Here is a 17,483-nt window from a genome sequence, read left to right as displayed (position 1 = left end):
CAACAGACACAGACCTGTTGGAGGCAGCATCCCCATCTTGGCCGTCCCCTCTGGGCCTTTGGCCGTTACGCCCCACCACAGAGGGCCGAGGAAAGCACTCTCCTCCTGGGGACGAGGCCAGGGAGCGCTGGGCCCCCCCCCCATGCACCTCCTGGGAGTAAGACAGTGACGAGTTCTGGGACACTGGGTCTACGGAGGAGAACGCAAGACGGAGGGAAGGAGGGAAAGAGAAAATAATCATCATCATTAGTTGCCTAGACTTTGCCTTTGCTGCATAACAATAATGATTAAGACACCGGAGTAGAAAACCTCTACTCTTAGATAAGTACCATGGGATCCGTAGGAAAGGATTAGGTCTGACTCTGATCAAAGAGAATTAGACTACAAATAGGACCTGGCGCAATGAAGTTAGATATGAAAAATAACAAGAGAGTTCTTCATAAGTGAGATGCACTCTTATCTGAGAGTTACTCAGACACATGGGACCCAGCAGGACACAGTGTCTGAGCAGAAATTAAATTTAGCTGCCAAGTGATAATTGGTATGTCAACTGAATCACACACTCAACTAAATCTGTGCCAAGTAGTGAAAGTAAATCCGCATAGGCGTAATAACTATAAAGCCATCTCGGCATTGAAAATTATATTCTCAACTCTTTTAGACATCCTGATTAAATAAAAATTAAATAATCCAGATGTAATCCAACCTTGCTTTGCGGAGTAGAAGCTGGGGTCTCTGTGGAAACGAAGTCTCCTCCTCAGCCCCACACACAGCTGCTGTAGACAGGCCACTGCCTGCAGTCTCAGGTAGCCCGCCTCACTCTCACCTGGAGTCAGCCTCAGGATGGACAGGAGGTTCTGGAACACGGGAAAAATCAGAGAATAAGGATCAGTTATATGGTCAAACTTACATTAAAACAGAGTACCCAAGACGGAGTAGGATAAAGTTGACCCCATAGGAGTCCGCAAAGGTAATTGCAGGGGATCCGCAAAAATATACACTGCATTAGGGAAAGTATTCAGGCCCCTTGACTTTTTCCACATTTTTTTGCTTTACAGCCTTATTCTAAAATGTATTAAATACGTTTACCCCTCAAACTACACACAATATCTCATAATGACAAAGCAAAAACAGGTTTTTAGAATTTGTTGAAAATATTTTTTAATATTACATTTACATAAGTATTCAGACTCAGTACTTTGTTGCACCTTWGGCAGCAATTACAGCCTCAAGTCCTCTTGGGTATGACTTAGAATATGTGGACAACTACAAATACCTAGGTGTCTAATTTGACTGTAAATTCTCCTTCCAGACTCACATTAAGCATCTCCAATCCAAAATGAAATCTAGAATGGTTTCCTATTCCGCAACAAAGCATCCTTCACTCATGCTGCCAAACATACCCTCGTAAAACTGACTATCCTACCGATCCTTGACTTCGGCGATGTCATTTACAAAATAGCCTCCAACACTCTACTCAGCAAATTGGATGCAGTCCATCACAGTGCTATCCATTTTGTCACCAAAGCCCCATATACTACCCACCACTGGGACCTGTATGCTCTCGTTGGCTGGCCCTCGCTTCATATTTGTCACCAAAACCCACTGGCTCCAGGTCATCTATAAGTCTTTGCTAGGTAAAGCCCCGCCTTATCTCAGCTCACTGGTCACCATAGCAGCACCCACCCGTAGCACGCGCTCCAGCAGGTATTTCACTGGTCACCCCCAAAGCCAACTCCTCGTTTGACCGCCTCTCCTTCCAGTTCTCTGCTGCCAATGACTGGAACGAATTGCAAAAATCTAAAGCTGGAGACATATCTCCCTCACTAACTTTAAGCATCAGCTGTCAGAGCAGCTTACCGATCATTGCACCTGTACATAGCCCATCTCCAAATAGCCCACCCAACTACCTCATCCCCATATTGTTAAATTATTTTGCTCTTTTGCACCCCAGTAGCTCTACTTGCACATTCATCTTCTGCACATTTATCACTCCAGTGTTTAATTGCTACATTGTAATTATTTTGCCACTATGGCCCATTTATTGCCTTACCTCCCTAATCTTACTACATTTGCACACACTGTATATAGATTTTTCTATTGTGTTATTGACTGTACGTTTGTTTATCCCATGTGTAACTGTGTTGTTTGTGTCGCACTGCTTTGCTTTATCTTGGCCAGGTCGCAGTTAACTGGTKTACCTGGTTAAATAAAGGTGAAATAAAAATAAATTAAAATTGACGCTACAACCTTGCCACACCTATACTTGGGGAGTTTCTTCCATTCTTCTTTGCAGATCCTCTCAAGCTCTGTCAGGTTGGATGGGGAGTGTCACTGCACAGCTATTTTCAGGTCTCCCCAGATATGTTCGATTTGGTTTAAGTCCGGGCTCTGGTTGGGCCACTCAAGAACATTAAGAGACTTGTCCTGAAGCCACTCCTGCGTTGTCTTGGCTGTGTGCTTAGGGTCGTTGTCCTGTTAGAAGATGAACCTTCTCCCCAGTCTGGGGTCCTGAGCACTCGAGCAAGTTTCATCAAGGATCTCTGTACTTTGCTCTGTTCATCTTTCCCTCGATCCTGACTAGTCTCCCAGTCCCTGCCGCTGAAAAACATGGTGGCAGGTTTACTCCAGACGTAAGGACTGGCATTCAGGCCAAAATGTTCAATCTGGGTTTCATCAGACCAGAGAATCTTGTTTATCATGGTCTGAGAGTCTTTAGGTGGCTTTCGTCTGGCCATTCTACCATAAAGGCCTGATTGGTGGAGTGCTGCAGAGATGGTTGTCCATCTGGAAGGTTCTCCCATCTCCAGAGGACCTCTGGAGCTTTGTCAGAGTGACCATCAGGTTCTTGGTCACCTCTCTGACCAAGGCCCTTGTCCCCCGATTGGATCACCAAACTGAGCAAACTGCTTCCATTTAAGAATGAGGAGGCCACTGTGCTCTTGGGGACCTTCAATGCTGAATGTTATATTTCCCCCCCCCCACCCTTCCCCAGATCTGTGCCATAACACAATCCTGTCTCAGAGCTCTACGGATAATTCCTTCGACCTCATGGCTTTGTTTTTGCTCGGACAATGCACTGTCAACTGTTGGCCCTTATATATACAGGTGTGTGCCTTTATAAATCATGTTCAATCAATTGAATTTCCACAGGTGGACTCCAATCAAGTTGTAGAAACATCTCAAGGATGATCAATGGAAACAAGATGCACCTGAGCTCAATTTCTAGTCTCCTAGCAAAGGGTCTGAATATTTATGTAAATAAGGCATCTGTTTTTCAATTTTAATAAATGTGCAAAAATGTCAAAAAAACTGATTTTGCTTTGTCATTATGGGGTATCGTGTATAAATTGATGAGGAATATTTTTTATTTAATCCATTTTAGAATAAGGCTGTAACGTAACAAAAAGGTGGAAAAATGTAAGGGTTCTGAATACACACACACAGTACCAGTCAAAAGTTTGGACACACCTACTCAGTAAAGACATCAAAAATATGAAATAACACATATGGAATCATGTAGTTACCAAAAAGTGTAAAATCAAAATATATTTTAGATTCTTCAAAGTAGCCACCCTTTGCCTTGATTACAGTTTTGCACACTCTTGGCATTCTCTCAACCAGCTTCACCTGGAATGCTTTTCCAACAGTCTTGAAGAAGTTGCCACATATGCTGAGCACTTGTTGGCTGCTTTAACCCTTACACAGTCTGGAGGTGTGGTGGGTCATTGACCTGTAGAAAACTGATTATAGTCCCACTAAGCGCAAACCAGATGGGATGGTGTATCGCTGCAGAATGCGGTGTTAGCCATGCTAGTTAAGTGTGCCTTGAATTTTAAATAAAATCACCAACAGTGCCACCAGCAAAGCACCCCCACACCATCACACCTCCTCCTCCATGCTTCACAGTGGGAACCACACATGCTGAGTTAATTTGTTCACCTACTCTGCTTCTCACTAACGCCCTGCGGTTGGAACCAAAAATCTCAAATTTGAACTCATCAGACCAAAGGACAGATTTAGTGTACATTGCTCATGTTTCTTGGCCCAAGTAAGTCTCTTATTATTATTGGTGTCCTTTAGTAGTGGTTTGTTTGCTGCAATTCGACCATGAAGGCCTGATTCACACAGTCTCCTCTGAACAGTTGACGTTGAGATGTGTGTGTTACTTGAATTGTGTGAAGCATTTATTTGGGCTGCAATTTCTGAAACTAGTAACTCTAATGAACTTATCCTCTGCAGCAGAGGTAACTCTGGGTCTTCCTTTCCTGTGGTGGTCCTCATGAGAGKCAGTTTCATCATAGCGCTTGATGGTTTTTGCAACTGCACTTGAAGAAACTTTCAAAGTTCTTGACGTTTTCTGGATTGACTGACCTTCATGTCTTAAAGTAATGATGGACTGTTGTTTCTCTTTGCTTATTTGAGCTGTTCTTGCCATAATATGGACTTGGTACCCGCCAAGCTCATCATTAAGTTCGAGGCCCTGGGTCTGAACCTGGCCCTGTGCAACTTGGTCCTGGACTTCCTGATGAACCGCCCCCAGGTGGTGAAGGTAGGAAACAACACCTCCACTTCGCTGATCCTCAGCACTGGGGCCCCACAAGGGTGCATGCTCAGCCACCTCCTGTACTCCCTGTTCACCCATGACTGTGTGACCACGCACGACCACGCATGACTGTGTGACCACGCACAATGACGAGACAGCCTACAGGGAGGAGATGAGGGCTCTGGGAGTGTGGTGCCAGGAAAATATATATATTTTTTCAATTCTGGCTGCTCTTCTCCTCTGTTCCATCAACAAAACTAAAATAATAACAAATGTGCTGGGGCGAACAGTGGCGTGGTGTCACCTTATGCAGATTTCAGCTTTAAGTCAGGTTTAAGGCACGTAAGTGCGTTAAGATGCTCTCCTTCAATGGCATTATACCACAGAACAGCAATGATAAACGGTCTAGTTTATAACCATTCATGAAAGAGTGATTGTACCGATTGAACACTTCCAGCTCAGAAACAAAAGGCCCAGAAACAAAAGGCTGATATACAGTAGGAGCTGCAAATAACACAACACTAAATAAAAGACAACCTAGAATTCAGTTATTGGAGTTGGCATTTGTCTCCTGTTCAGATTCACTGCCTTCTGTCYCTAGCTAATGATGTCATGGCTCTAAATACCAGTGATTCAATCCATCTAGTAGCTCCTATTGACTCTGTGAAGGCCCAGGCCACGGGTGGTGGCTGGTCATCTGGTTGGCACTATTTGGCCATACTGGAAAAGGACAGGAGAACTGAGTGTTCTTTCTTACCATAAATGAAAACTTATAAAGTATCTTGCCTGCACGATACTGGGACGCTGGAGAAATATCTCAGCCGGGAAGTCCTGCATGATGACGTCACGTAGGAGCTCACACGTGGTCCTCACCAAGTTGTGGTTGTTACTCCTTAGAGAACTGGTAAAAAAAAGTTGATAATGTAGCTCATTCCAATGACATAAACATAGTTAAACAACTATATTTAAAGTTCTGATGAGACCTACCTCTCATTAGATGACAATATGTGTTGGTCTGTTGTGGTCAAAGCCAACCAGGGAAATGTAGAAAACTTCAGACATCTAACGGAGTTATTCACTGCAAAAAGACATCAGAAATTGGCTAATTAAATTTTTTACCTTTATTTAACCAGGTAGGCCAGTTGAGAACAAGTTCTCATTTACAACTGCGAACCGGCCAAGATAAAGCAAAGCACTGCGACAAAAACAATAGCACAGAGTTCCACGTAAGCAAATGTACAGTCAATAACACAATAGAAAAATCTATGTACAGTGTGTGCAAATGTAGAAGAGTAGGGAGGTKAGGCAAAAAACAGGCCATAGAGGCAAAATAATTACAATTTCCAACACTGGAGTGATAGATGTGCAGATGAAGATGTGTAAGTAGAGATAATGGGGTGCAAAAGAGCAAGAGGATAAGTAACAATATGAGGATTAAGTAGTTGTGTGTGCTATTTACATATTGGCTGTGTACAGGTACAGCGATCAGTAAGCTACTCTGACAACTGATGCTTAAAGTTAGAGGGGGAGAAAAAAGACTCCAGCTTCAGTGATTTTTGCAATTCGTTCCAGTCATTGGCAGCAGAGAACTAGAAGGAAAGGCAGGCAAAGGAAGTGTTGGCTTTGGGGATGACCAGTGAAATATACCTGCTAGAATATACCTGCTGGAGCGCGTGCTCGGGTGGGTGTTGCTATGGTGACCAGTGAGCTGAGATAAGGCGGGGCTTTACCTAGCATAGACTTAAAGATGACCTGGAGCCAGTGGGTTTGGCAACGAAAATGTAGTGAGGGCCAGCCAACGAGAGCATACAGGTCGCAGTGGTGGGTAGTATATGGGGCTTTGGTGACAAAACAGATGGCACTGATGGACTACATCCAGTTTGCTGAGTAGAGTGTTGGAGGCTATTTTGTAAATGACATTGCTAAAGTCAAGGATCGATAGGATAGTCAGTATTACGAGGGTATGTTTGGCAGCATGAGTGAAGGATGCTTTGTTCCGAAATAGGAAGCCGATTCTAGATTTCATTTTGGATTGGAGATGCTTTATGTGAGAGTTTACAGTCTAAACAGACACCTAGGTATTTGTAGTTGTCCACATATTCTAAGTCAGAACCGTCCAGAGTAGTGATGGTGGACGGGCGGGCTGGTAGCAATCGGTTGAAAAGCAGGCACTTAGTTTTACTAGCATTTAAAAGCAGTTGGAGGCCACGGAAGGAGTGTTGTATGGCACTGAAGCTCGTTTGGAGGTTTGATAGCACAGTGTCCAAAGAAGGGCCAGAAGTATACAGAATGGTGTCGTCTGCGTAGAGGTGGATCAGAGAATCACCAGCAGCAAGAGAACATCACTGATATATACAGAGAAAAGAGTCGGCCCGAGAATTGAACCCTGTGGCACTCACATAGAGACTGCCAGAGGTCCGGACAACAGGCCCTCCGATTTTACACACTAAACTCTGAGAAGTAGTTGGTGAACCAGGCGAGGCAGTCATTTGAGAAGCCACGGCTGTTGAGTCTGCCGATAAGAATGCGTTGATTGACAGAGTCAAAAGCCTTGGCCAGGTCGATGAAGACGGCTGCACAGTACTGTCTTTTATCGATGGCGGTTATGATATCGTTGAGGACCTTGAGCGTGGCTGAGGTGCACCCATGACCAGCTCGGTAACAAGATTGCATAGTGGAGAAGGTACGGTGGGATTCGAAATGGTCGGTGATCTGTTTGCGAACTTGGCTTTCGAAGATTTTAGAAAGGCAGGGCAGGATGGATACAGGTCTATAACAGTTAGGGTCTAGTGTCTCCCCCTTTGAAGAGGGGGATGACCATGGCAGCTTTCCAATCTTTGGGGATCTCAGACGATACGAAAGAGGTTGAACAGGCTCGTAATAAGGGTTGCAACAATTTCGGCAGATCATTTTAGAAAGAGAGGGTCCAGATTGTGTAGCCCAGCTGATTTGTAGGGATCCAGATTTTGCAGCTCTTTCAGAACATCAGTTATCTGGATTTGGGTGAAGGAGAAGCGGGGGGGGGCTTGGGCAAGTTGCTGCAGGGGGTGCTGAACTGTTGGCCGGGGTAGGGGTAGCCAGGTGAATAACATGGCCAGCTGTAGAAAAATGCTTATCGAAATGATCGATTATCGTAGATTTATCGATGGTGACAGTATTACCTCGCCTCAGTGCAGTGGGCAGCTGCTCTTATTTTCCATGGTCTTTACAGTGTCCCAAAACTTTTTGGAATTAGTGCTACAGGATCCAAATCTCTGTTTGAAAAAGCTAGCCTTAGCTTTCCTAACTGACTGAGTATATTGGTTCCTGACTTCCCTGAGAAGTTGCATATCACGGGGGCTATTCGATGCTAATGCAGAACGCCACAGGATGTTATTGTGCTGGTCAAGGGCAGTCAAGTCTGGGGTGAACCAAGGGCTATATCTGTTCTTAGCTCTGCATTTTTTGAATGGGGCATGCTTATTTAAGATGGTGAGGAAAGCACTTTTATAGAGCAACCAGGCATCCTCCACTGACGGGATGAGGTCAATATCCTTCCAGGATACCAGGTCGATTAGAAAGACCTGCTCGGTGGAGTGTTTTAGGGAGCATTTGACAGTGATGAGGGGTGGTTGTTTGACCGCGGACCCATTACGCACGCAGGCAATGAGGCAATGATCACTGAGATCCTGGTTGAAGACAGCAGAGGTGTATTTAGAGGGCAAGTTGGTCAGGATGATATCTAAGAAGGTGCCCATGGTTACGGATTTAGGGTTGTACCTTTAAGGTTCCTTGATCATTTGTGTGAGATTGAGGGCATCTAGCTTAGATTGTAGGATGGCCGGGGTGTTAAGCATGTCCCAGTTAAGGTCACCTAAGAGAACAAACTCTGAAGATAGATGGAGGGCAATCAATTCACATATGGTGTCCAGGGCACAGCTGGGGGCTGAAGGGAGTCTATAACAAGCGGCAACGGTGAGAGACTTGTTTCTGGAAAGGTGGATTTTTAAAAGTAGAAGCTCGGGCACAGACCTGGATAGTATGACAGAACTCTGCAGGCTATCTCTGCAGTAGATTGTAACTCCGCCCCCTTTGGCAGTTCTATCTTGTCGGAAAATGTTATAGTTAGGGATGGAAATGTCAGGATTTTTGGTGGCCTTTCTAAGCCAGGATTCAGACAAGGCTAGGACATCCGGGTTGGCAGAGTGTGCTAAAGCAGTAAATAAAACAAACTTAGGGAGGCTTCTAATGTTAACATGCATGAAACCAAGGCTTTTACGGTTACAGAATTCAACAAATGAGAGCGCCTGGGGAATGGGAGTGGAGCTAGGCGCTGCAGGGCCTGGGTTAACCTCTACATCACCAGAGGAACAGAGGAGGAGTAGGATAAGGGTACGGCTAAAGGCTTTAAGAACTGGTCGTCTAGTGCGTTCGGAACAGAGTAAAAGGAGCAGGTTTCTGGGCTCGGAAGAATAGATTCAAGGTATAATGTACAGACAAGGGTATGGTAGGATGTGAGTACAGTGGAGGTAAACCTAGGCATTGAGTGACGATGAGAGAGGTTTTGTCTCTAGAAGCACCATTTAAGCCAGGTGAGGTCACCGCATGTGTGGGGGGTGGAACAAAAGGGCTAGCTAAGGCATATTGAGCAGGGCTGGAGGCTCAAAACAGCAATAGACAAGGCATATTGACATTAGGGAGAGGCATGTGTAGCCGAGTGATCATAGGGTCCAGTGAGTAGCTAGGCGAGCTGGATAAAAGGCGATTCAGACAGCTAGCGGGCCGAGGCTAGCAAATGGGACTCCGGGGGACGTCGCAACAGAAGAGCCTGTTGAAACCCCCTCGGACGGTTACGTCGACAGACCAGTTGTGATGGATCGGGGGGGCTCCGTGTCGGCAGTAAAAGGGTCCAGGCCAATTGGCAAAATAGGTATTGTAGCCCAAGAATTGGCTGATGGACCTCTTTTGCTAGCCGGGAGATGGGCCCATCTCCAGGCTAGCTTCAGGCTAACTGGTGCTTGCTTCAGGACAGAGACGTTAGCCAGTAGGCACTCGGATAGCTAGCTGCGATGATCTGGTGTAAAGGTTCAGAGCTTGCGGTAGGAAATCCGGAAATGTGGTAGAGAAAAAGCAGTCCGATATGCTCTGGGATGATATCGCGCTGTGCAGACTGGCAGGAATTGACCGGGCTGAGGCTGGCTGATGTCCGAGTTAACAATGATGACTGCTAGCAGTGGCTAACTGACTACTAGCTGCTGATGGGGGTTCCGGTTCTAAAGTGTAAAAAAAATAGCAGATCCGTACCACATTGGGTGAGGCGGGTTGCAGGAGAGTATGTTCAGTCCGTAGATGGAAATTGAGATAAAAAATATAGAAATATATACAAAGAAAATAATATATGCATCGGACGGGACAAAACAGACGTCCGACTGCTACGCCATCTTGGAACGAATAGCAATGTAATATAAATTTGGAACGAATCCCATTAACCAAATAACATAATTGATGGAAAGAAATGTAGGCTATTACCAATCAGATGAAAAATGCAAGCATATTACTTATATGCAGGGTTGCAAACTAGTTAGGGGCCAAAATGTTTTTGTTTTTTTCACGGAAACACAAGAAAAACCCATGTGAAATGCTAAAACATTTGATTATTTTCAGAGAATAAAAAAATACATAATACACATTTGAAAATAGTGTCCTGGGGTAGGTTGGAGTTGGGTTCTTTGGTCTAGCTTTAAGTTTTTTCATGACACGTAATAATAATCTCAGCCTCCCCAGACAGGAATACATCAGTCTGCAATGCACCTGCAAACACTGAAAGCACCRGACAAGTTTTTCTTTATAGAGGTGCAAAAATCAAAGCAAAAACACAAATCCTGTCTCACATTTCTATTACATTGCTAGGTGCTTTCAGTGTTAAAAGTATTAAAATACAATAACTCATGTACATAAACACTGTACAATACAGGGCTTTACGCTGACATTTTTTTGCAAGGAGTTCATGAATAAAAGGTTTTTGGAGTGCAATGTACCCTGAAATATGAGTCACTTAGGTGAGACAAATGTTCAGCTGCCCATTTAAGGGTGTGAGGTTGCTATGGTAACAGTGGAGAATCTCAGATGTCTCATGGACAGCAGTTGCATAAAGGGCAAACTAACATTGAAAGAAAAACTAGCGTGTGAACAAAACAATGTAAATAGCTAAGAAACACGAGGGCAAAGTCAAACTTTAGTAGACGTTCTGGTAAATCCGACCAATTTATATGCCTGTGCGCTTGTAAAAAACGTATCACAGTGTGCACAGCCCCCTAGCTTGTGGCGTAGAGAGATGACAGAGCCTGCCTACGAAACACTTACTCTGATATGACCTATCTGACATCACGCTCAAAACTCTTTGTTTGATATTATTTTTGTAGGACCCGTACTGATGCATTCTGTGCACAGTCAATGATTTCCATATGAGAATCAGACTCACCAAAAAAAAATGTTTTTATTCAGATCTACACGATTCACATGGATGGCCTATTTTGAGATTAAAATGGCGAATATCCCCAAAAAGCGACAAGTTTGCATAACTGTATATGGATGAGATAAAATACCTGCTATCCTCTGTGGTGGAACATCAATGTGACTCGGCCTCTTTGTCTGGAAATAGCCCACCGCTGGAGAGTCCTCTTCTAGGGGAACTACAACAGCAGCATAATATCAGCATAAAACCATTACTTAAAAACACTGCATATAATATTCTATCCATAGAAATAGAATGAATAGAACGGGCTTGGAAGCTCTAACCCTAGCAATTTGACTGGTAAACTCAAGGGTGCACTCGCAATACGATAATTTCCATGGTAATTTGGAATGTTCTATTAACTGATGCGGGATTGCCATGGTAATGTAGAATGTTCATTCAAATTATGCTAACTGATGTGCCTCATGCAATGGAATGTATTTTTTGGGATGTCAGTTGAGTTGACTCTAACAATTCACAGCACAGATTGAAGGGTACACTTCCTGCTGTTACGTCCAGGCATGGGTCTAGGATGAAAAAAACACAGGTTAAGACAATGTAATGATTCCATGTGGCTGATTTAGAAACTAAACAAATGCATGGGACCAGTGCCATTGATAACCACTAGCGTCCTTGCTAACTAGCAACGCTGGTCCCATATTTGCAAAGTTATGGGATATTAGAATTGTGTTGTACACTCATAATGGCTGCCAGTCCACCCATTATGCCATCATTGACTTGAATGGGGACAACCATTCCATTCATTCTAATTCTATAATTCCATCTCTTTGATACATACCTGCAGTAGTGGTGTTCTGTAACTGGTGTATATTAGAATAGATGGTTGGACAAGCAGGAAGTAGCTCTGGAAGCTGAAACAGCAGGTCGAAGATGCCGTCGATGATGGCCCGTAACCGTGGCTCTACGTTGGGGGAGAGTTGGGTGAGGAACTCCACTGCCCCGACATCTCTCAGCATCTGGGCTGCAGTAGGGTGCTATGAAGACAAAAATACATAATACATGTGTTCCTAAAGAGCAGTTTATACAGACATGCAGTCCACAGGTATACTTTAAAAACATGTTAAATTGATTCAACATGACATTACTCTCCCTATATATTGTAATGAAACAGCAGGGAGCAGGTCTCGAACCCTCGACCTTCTAGCCCGAAGTCCTGCGCGCTATCGACTGTGCCGCAAAAGCAATGCTCCAGCGGCAGAGTCGATTTCCGCGCTCATAAACCCTGGGTCGTTACAATATGTTCTAATCATTTTTGTAAGATTCAAGAATGCAACAGGTTGCTTGTCAAAGGCTAATCAATCATAATAGCATCAGTATGTACTCTAGTTTAGCTAGTTATCAGACTAGGTTGTGGTCATGAGGACCAGTTTTGGTACCTTGGACAGAGTACTGATCAGCTGCAGGACCTCCTCTTGCATTGGCACCTCGGGGAAGTTAAACCACTCCAGCAGGTAAACAAACAGCATCTTCTCCTGGACCAGGTCAGAGACAGAGAGGAGAGAGTGGTCTAGCTTACAAATGATGCTCTTCAATGCTCGGACTCTGATCTCTGCCAAGGAGTGACCTGTTGAAAACAAGACCACCGTGAAGTAGGTAAATCGTGGAGTTGAGTTTACCGTTAGTCAGCTAACTAAGCTAACTAGTGGTTAGCTAACGTTATCTAGCTAGGTATTTCCCCTCAATATAAAATAAAACGTAGTTAGCTAGATATTGGATGAATGTGCATTAGTAGCAACAACTACTGACTGTTGTAAGAGTTGTTAGCACTATCCAGAAGAATGGCATCAAGGCATATTAGCTAACGTTAGCTAACAACAAAAATAACAGCGACACAACCGAGCAACTTTTGTAGTTAGTTGGGTACAGTAACGTGATTTGGCTTACCAATCTTCTTTATAAGCGGAGATAACTCCATGACCGATGGCTGCAACCCGTGTGTTTTGCAACAAAAATAAAACGTGACAACAAAGGGCAGCTATATATTTATTTTCAGTCGTTAAATGTCTGTCTACTAACGTTAACATCGTTGTACGTCTGCCCGGGGTTTGCTTTCAACGAGCGCGCCAACGTCACACACTTCCTGGTATGGAAACATGGGGTGCATTCAATGAACCAACTTGTATGAAATTTGTATTTAGCAACATACGTTTTTTTGTTCTTCCTACATGAGTGAGCATTTATATATAGTTCAATCGCGTTATTTGCATTTTGAGTTTTAATTTAGACGTTTTGAAAAATTTGATAACCATGTGCTCTTTTTAGTTATCAACTTCACTTAAAATTGAAATCCATGCAAAGGGAAGAGAACTGATGCTGCTACTTCGCTCTCTAACCAAGGACAGGTGCAAGAATTGAGGAGCAAACCGAAGTAAAGGTGAATGTCATTCAGCAACTCTTGGAGGATAGTGTAACCAACATGTTTCTGCCCTTTGTAGGTGGTAATTTCTGCCCTTCCTCATAATCTGCTACTTATTTAACCAATCACATCATGCTGTTTTATATTCCCGTGACTGGTCCCTGCTGAGTTAATAGAGGGCCAATCTGAAATGTATAATAAACCTCTAACATTTTTCCATCTATAATTTCAAATCTGATGAAGGCCAAGGAACGAAACGCGTTGGTTTTACTTTTAACAATAAAGAAGCAGTTTTATCAAGTTAACTTCCACTGTCATCCAAGTTGCTTAAGGTGCCCCTAAGGGGCAAACCAGCTGAATGCCTTCTTCAAATCTTTGAAATCCAACCAGCTATCAAGAAAGGTAAGTTTGAACAGCTCTCCTGTGCTTCTCAAGTCAAGGTCAATTCAATGGTGGCCTTACCATTAGGCAGAGAGGCAATTGCCTCTGGCCTCACATCATCAAGGAGCCTCATGAGCTGGGCTTAATTAAACAAAAATAATAATAATAATTTCTCTGCTTGAGGCCCCCCCCATGCTCCGCTTGAGGCATAATGAATACATAATAAATAAAAAAATTCAAACATCCAAATCTGTGCTTGAGATATCATTTTTTTTGCATTGGCATTTAAATCCATCGCATCCGGCAATGTCGGCCTACCGTGGGTGGCCGAGCTACAGCTGTGTTTGTTAGACCAGGAGAATTCCAGAAAATTGGTATTTTACAAAAAGTCTGTAACGCCCGAGTAGTTTGGGCTACCACGCTAATATGACTCCTCTATGGAAAGATGAGACTCTCACGAACACAAGTGTCACGGGACTCTTCTGAAGGTAACCCGGTACCGGGCAGAAAAATGAATGGATGTAAAAGGTATATTCCATGGTAAAAATATATATTTATTTTCCCGAGCTTTCTTATATCCCTCAGATATAGGACAGACACTTCAAAACATACTTATTTTAGGGGGAAAAATAGGACTATCTGTTTTTCCATTTATGAATCTGTTATTCATTGTGTTTCTATGGGCCAAAAGCAGTACATTTATTGTTTCATCCAATAATTGTTATACCTACAGGGGTCCTAAATAAAATGGCTAAAGGATCTGAAAATAATTCCAGATGTTAGCTTAGTACAAACCCAGCCCCAGGCCCTTACACTCTAAGGGGATACAATACGCATGTCTTTAGTAAAAAGACAGGTGCTGCTGATAATAGGCAAAGGACATGTACGTGTAGCCCATGTATCAGATGCTGTCTGGCCAAAAAGATGATAACATGTCCTACTGTTTTTGGCCTGACAGCATCAGATGCATGGGCTACATATAGTCGCTGTTTTGCTCGCTCGGATGCTTTCTCTGGTGAGATAGTTTCAGCCCCTTCAAGTTTAAAGTTTTAATGTCAAGTACAGTGAAATGCCTTTCTTGCAAGCTCCAAACCCAACAATGAAGTGATCAATATCAATGTAGCACAAAAAAACATAAGGTGGAACAAAAGCACATTAAATATAAACAAGAAATAAGAACACGAGAAAATAAGAAGCTATCTACAGGGTCAGTTCCAATACCATATTTAAAATGTGCAGGGATACTGGAGTGATAGAGGTATCTGTGTATTGGGGTAAGGTGACTAGTCATCAGGGTATATGAAAAATAGAGTAGCAGCAGGGTAATGATGATTGTCAGTGTGTGTAGAGTCAGTATAAATATCTGTTGGAGTGTCATTGTGTGTGAGTGTGCATAGAGACTGTCTGTATAGCCATTCTGTTAACTACACTGAACAAAAATATAAGCGTGGCATATAAAGTGTTGGTCCCATGTTTCATTAGCTGAAATAAAAGTTCCCAGAAATTCTCCTTATGCACAAAAACCTTATTTCTCTCAAAATGTGTTTACATCCCTTTAGTGAGCATTTCTCCTTTGCCAAGATAATCCATCCACCTCACAGGTGTAGCATTTAAAGAAGCTGATTTAACAGCCTGTTCATTACACAGGTGCACCTTGTGCTGGAGACAATAAAAGGCCATTAAAATGTGCTGTTTTGTCACACAACACAATGCCACAACTTTTGAGGGTGTGTGCAATTGGCATGATGACTGCCAGAGCTGTTGCCAGAGAATTTAATGTTAATTTCTCAACCATAAGTCGCCTCCAACGTCGTTTTTGAGAATTTGGCAGTAAGTCCAACCAGCCTCACAACGCAGACCACATGTATAGCGTCATGTAGGCGAGTGATTTGCTGATCAGCGTTGGTGGGGGTGGGGTTAGGGTATGGGCAGGCATAAGCTACGAACAACAAACATAATTGCATTTTATCGATGGCAATTGGAATGCACTAAGATACCACAACGAGATCCTGAGGCCCATTGTCGTGCCATTCATCCGCCGCCATCACCTCATGTTTCAGCATGATAATGCACAGCCCCATGTCGCAATGATCTGTACACAATTCCTGAAAGCTGAAAATGTCCTAGTTCTTCCATGGCCTGCATACTCATCAGAACTGTCACCCATTGAGCATGTTTGGGATGCTCTGGATACACCTGTACGACAGCATGTTCCAGTTCCCGCCAATATCCAGCAACTTTGCACAGCCATTGAAGGGGAGTAAGACAGGCCACAATCAACAGCCCGATCAACTTTATGCGACGGAGATGTGTTGCGCACAGTATTTGGTAGTCACACCAAATATAGACTGATCCATTTTATTTTATTCCATTAATTTTATTATCCACGCCCCTACCTTTTTTAAAGTATCTGTGACCAACAGATGCATATCTGTATTCCCAGCCATGTAAAATACATATATTAGGGCCTAATGAATTTATTTCAATTGACTGATTTCCTTATATGAGCTGTGACTCAGTAAAATCTTTGAAATTGTTCCATGTTACGTTTATATTTTTGTTCAGTATATTTAGCAGTGATATGGCTTGGGGATAGAAGCTGTTCAGGAGCCTGTTGGTGTCAGACTTGATGCACTGGTACCGCCTGCCGTGCTGAAGCAGAGAGAACAGTGTATGGCTTGGGTGGCTGGAGTCTTTAAAGATTTTCCAGGCCTTCCTTTCACACCGCCTGATATAGAGGTCCTGAAGGGCAGGGAGCTCGACCCCAGTGATGTACTGGGCTGTCCGCACCACCCTCTGTAGCGGTCGAGGGCGGTGCTGTTGCCATACCAAGCAGTGATGCAACCAGTCAAGATGCTCTGTGGTGCAGCTCTATAACTTTTTGAGGATTTGAGGGCCAATGCCTAACCTTTTCAATCTCTGGAGGGGCTTGCGAATTGAAGGAAAGTTGGCGGTGCTTTAATTATTTTTGAATTAACGTGATTGACAATCAGATAAACATCATGAATGGTTGTGTTCATGGCACATAAATGGCACATTTGTTCTGTTAAATTGCATGTCTTTTCATATAAATCCCATTAAAAAATGTGGAGGGGGGAGGCTCATGCTGGCCTCTGCCTGGGCCCTCCAAATCACTAAGTCCACCCCTGTGTCAATTATACATCTCCAGTCTGGAATGATTGAGGGGTTCTTATAGCTTGTCAGTGTGTGTTTGTGTGCACATTTTCCATGACCAAGCTGATGTGTTTGCATACACAGCAAAATCTGATATTTTGGGAATCCCAAAGGAAATGGTGTATTGATTAATTCAAATAACAAAACTGTCATTCTAAGTTATGTATTCACACTTCAATTTAATGCTGGCATTGCAGGTCTGTTCAATTATAGACCTATAGCCTAGGTCCTTTTCTTCATATGGCGGTGTAGTTCTATCATACATGTAAGCCTATCATCATTGGGGTTAGGAATTGTTATTCTTTCATAACTTTAAAAAAATGAATATGTCCACATCTCATCCTTTCTGGTAAAATGGTTAATGAGCAGTATTTCTACACTGGTCTTTTGCCAGATAAAAATGTAAATGTCCATTCCATCAATACTCCTTTGACATCTTAATGAGGGTTAAAGGTTAAATTAAAAAAATTAGGGTCATACATTTACTCTCATGTGCATTAGAAATGTAAACA

The 17,483-nt window shown here is 43.2% G+C and overlaps 1 protein-coding gene across 4 annotated transcripts in view; it reads right to left on the bottom strand.

The window, feature by feature from the left end:
* rttn (rotatin) overlaps nt 1-13,104 on the bottom strand; it is a 59,496-nt gene extending 46,392 nt beyond the window's left edge. For all 4 annotated transcript variants that reach the window (XM_024000095.1, XM_024000098.1, XM_024000096.1 and 1 more), the window contains exons 1-8: nt 12,945-13,104; nt 12,437-12,624; nt 11,839-12,034; nt 11,131-11,217; nt 5,534-5,624; nt 5,333-5,447; nt 707-857; nt 15-189 (exon numbers count right to left, since the gene is read on the bottom strand). In XM_024000095.1, the coding sequence (XP_023855863.1) occupies nt 15-189; nt 707-857; nt 5,333-5,447; nt 5,534-5,624; nt 11,131-11,217; nt 11,839-12,034; nt 12,437-12,624; nt 12,945-12,975 (1,034 nt within the window). In that variant the 5' untranslated portion in view covers nt 12,976-13,104. The remainder of the gene's footprint in view (nt 1-14; nt 190-706; nt 858-5,332; nt 5,448-5,533; nt 5,625-11,130; nt 11,218-11,838; nt 12,035-12,436; nt 12,625-12,944) is intronic.
* Nucleotides 13,105-17,483: the final 4,379 nt, after the last annotated feature.

The sequence above is a fragment of the Salvelinus sp. IW2-2015 genome, linkage group LG14 (genome assembly GCF_002910315.2).
Source record: "Salvelinus sp. IW2-2015 linkage group LG14, ASM291031v2, whole genome shotgun sequence".
Lineage (NCBI taxonomy): Eukaryota > Metazoa > Chordata > Actinopteri > Salmoniformes > Salmonidae > Salvelinus > Salvelinus sp. IW2-2015.
This window is presented reverse-complemented; position numbering and strand designations above follow the sequence as displayed.